Source organism: Sinocyclocheilus grahami, unplaced genomic scaffold (genome assembly GCF_001515645.1).
Source record: "Sinocyclocheilus grahami isolate Dianchi unplaced genomic scaffold, SAMN03320097.WGS_v1.1 scaffold465.1, whole genome shotgun sequence".
Lineage (NCBI taxonomy): Eukaryota > Metazoa > Chordata > Actinopteri > Cypriniformes > Cyprinidae > Sinocyclocheilus > Sinocyclocheilus grahami.
In genome coordinates this window covers 178,633-182,113 of record NW_015505644.1, presented here as the reverse complement: position 1 = coordinate 182,113, position 3,481 = coordinate 178,633, and the positions used below count along the sequence as shown (strand labels likewise).

General features: G+C 36.6%; 1 protein-coding gene across 2 annotated transcripts in view; it reads left to right on the top strand.

The window, feature by feature from the left end:
• The window catches only part of plp2b (proteolipid protein 2b), a 14,829-nt gene that overhangs the window by 8,414 nt on the left and 2,934 nt on the right, over positions 1-3,481 (top strand). For both annotated transcript variants that reach the window (XM_016235265.1, XM_016235264.1), the window contains exons 2-4: positions 1,449-1,604; positions 1,692-1,790; positions 1,930-2,026. In XM_016235265.1, the coding sequence (XP_016090751.1) occupies positions 1,449-1,604; positions 1,692-1,790; positions 1,930-2,026 (352 nt within the window). The remainder of the gene's footprint in view (positions 1-1,448; positions 1,605-1,691; positions 1,791-1,929; positions 2,027-3,481) is intronic.

The following is a 3,481-nucleotide window of genomic DNA, read 5'->3' as shown; positions in this document are numbered from 1 at the left end:
TTTATTTTAAAGTGCCCCTATTATGGGTAATGAAAGGTTCATATTTTTGGTTTTGGGAGTCCCCAACGGCAGGTTGACATGCAAGCAAGGTCAAAAAACACTTTCATTGACTTATAATATGCTTTTATTTTTACTTTATTTGCTCAACGACTCCCAAATGATTCGCTCAACGATTCATTTTTCCAAACCCCTCCTTTGCGTGATGCTAATCTGCGGTGATTGGTCCGATTGGTCTCAGTTTCATTTCATCTCACCTGTAACGCCTGATAAAGCAGTGTTTGTAAGCGCAGTGCTGCTTTGTGTACAATGTTACCGGGGAAACCGCTATTTTTACCGCTCCAAAAGCGACACCTAGTGGCAAATAATGAATTTGAATTTTCATTCAGACCAACTCGAAAAGACCAACAAGTGGGCGGGCAATATGCTAATGTTTCATGTTGAAGTCAACATGAAACGGCTTGGGATTCGTGTTAAAAACGACTCGTTTCAATGATTCAGAGTCGACTCTTACTTTTGAGAGACAATAACTTTATACACGTTGAATTTTCAGATTTAAAACTTTGCAGGATGTTTTCATTCACTTAGAGCTGTGTTACACACTGCATGAAAGGTACTTTTCAAAAATCCATAATAGGGGCACTTTAATTCATTTTGGTATCTTGTCATTTTAATTTGATTTCAGTTTAAAATACATTTGTAAGATGTACTTTAGTTTCAGTTTTTCACAGTTGGTTCTTTCAGTTAATGGAAAATTTCGCCAATTAGTTTTTGTTAGCATGAAATTGCAGAAATATGTATCTGTTTTGTATATGCATGTTATATATGTTATTATGAACAGTGCATCCATGTATGTTTCAACTTGTTGTTTTTTTCCTTGTAATGTTTAAAATGATCTTGCGCTGAAAATGGCAAACTTCTCTCTGGTGACGTATGCCAAACTTCTCCAATAAATCATCTTAAACTCATGCCTCCAAAATCGACAGAAGATACAAATACAGAAAAAGATCTGGGTCACTAACTAACTATTCACTATGACTTTCCTTAAAAAATTCCTAATTTGCTGCATATTAATAGTTAGTGATGCAGTTGCTAAGTTTAGGTATTGGGTAGAGTTAAGGGATCTAAAATATGGTCATGCAGAATAAGGCATTAATGTGTGCTTTATAAGTACTAATAAACAGCCAATATGCTTGTAATATGCATGCTAATAAGCAACTAGTTAATAGTGAGAAAGTGTTACCAGTATTGGTCACTACTTCCTTTTTATTGCGACTTTAACAATAATAATACTGCAATAAAGAAACAGGCTATCTGCAGAATTGTCTCTATCTACAAGGGCTAACCAGCTAAACCTTGACCCCCGATCAAAACCACATCCTTACATGCTTTTGTACACTGATGCGATCAAGTTTAAGATATTAAACTGCACGTCTGTCGGTTTTCTGTAGATCCTCAGTTTCATCATCCTTATCTGTTACGCCGCATCTATGTATGGCGGGTATTCAGCGGTGGCCATCTGCGAGATGGTCTTTGCCATCATCTTCTTCGTTGTCTTCATGATGGAGCTGGACAAACAGTTCCTGGTGGTGAACTGGCTCTGGAGCGTGAGTATGAATTCACTCACACACTTGCATCGTGGTCCAGCCTAGCATTGCAAACGCTGCTTACAGTTTCTCTGTCTGTCTCTTCAGGATCTCATCCGCGCTGTAATCGGTGCAGCGCTTTATCTCATAACCTCTCTGATCTGTGTGATCGGCGGGGCTGGAGACGGGGCTCGCATCGCTGGTGGGGTGAGACATCCAACTTCAGCATCAACACATGCCATGCTTAATCCTTCAAGATCAAATCGGATTTGATAGTGCTTTGTATCCTCCTCGGATTCTCACTCAACTAGCATCTCTTTATAATAATGCTCATCTTCTCTCCCAGGTGTTTGGCCTGCTGGCTGGGATCTTGTTTGCTTATGATTCCTACACGATTTTCTTGGACATCAAGAGCAGCAGACAGCATACAGCTGCTCCCACAGGTGCATGAGCACTCATTAATTTATTAAAACGTGTTAGAAAGCTCACTGGCCTTGAAAGGTATTTGGACACTTAAACCTCATTTAAATGTCATTGCATTAGACATCAAATATCAAATCAAGTGTCCGCAGATTTTTAGTGGATTACTGTGCCAGTTCTCCTCAAAGGAATAGTTAATCCAAAAATGAACATTTGATTAAAATGTACTCACCCTCAGGCCATTCAAGATTCTTTTTTTTAATCACCAATGGATGCTCTGCAGTGAATGGGTGCTGTCAGAATGAGAGTCCAAACAGCTGATAAAAACATCACAGTAATCCACACCACTCCAGTCCATCACTTAACATCTTGGGAAGCCAAAAGCTGATTGTTTGTAAGAAACAAATACATCATTAAAGCATTTTAACTTTAAACCATTGCTTGTGGCCAAAATATGAGTCCATAATAACGCTTCCTCCATTTAAAAAAAAATGTCCATACCATTGGTGATGTTTTTAGCAGCTGTTTGGACTCTCATTCTGACGGCATCCATTCACTGCAGAGCATCTAGTGGTGAGAAAGTGATGTAATGCAACATTTCTCCAAATCTGTTCCCATGTAGAAACAAACTCATCTGCATCTTGAATGAACTTAAGATGAGCATATTTTCAGCAAATGTTCAGTTTTGGGTGAACTATTGCTTTAAGAGTAGCCACAGGTGTTAGACATTACTGGTCCAGATGATCCACTGAAGTCTGAAATCCACAAAGTGTCTTATATACACTTTTCTCATGTTCAGTATTTCAATACCTCATCAACAATTTTTTGAAAGCTCCTTGGTTTGATATTTTATCTATTGCAGTGACATTTTGTATATTTATGTATGCTAATTAATCTAAGTATCACCTCTATTTTAGGATGGTTAATTGGTGTTCAAAATATTTTTTAGATTTCAGTCATTTGTTTCATGAAATATCATGTTCCTTCAGTACACACTGTACATACAGTGGCCCTATAAAGAATTAGTGTACAAGTCAGATTTTTATTTGTAGGTAGATGCACATCTAATTAATAGATTACTTCATAGATTTATTGCTTTTTATTATTTTGTTAAATTGCATTGAATTCTAAGATGTTTTTTCCTTTGAATAGGAAAATTGCTGCTGCTCACCAGCATATTCACAAAATCTCATGTTTACATTTCTGTTATTACATTTTTGAGATTTAAAAATGAAAACGAGTCATATCTTACAGTAACATTCTGGGTTCAGTACAAGTTAATACTTTAGTACTTCAATTTGCACAAACAAAAACCATGTGTACAGTAAAGCACTTACGTTAGATTTTTGTTTGTTTTTACAAACTCAGGGATGTGGTAACTGTCAATACATCAACAGATGCTGTCTGTTTGTTCTTTTAACGCACTGGATGTTGTATAGTATATATATATATATATATATATATATATATATATATAT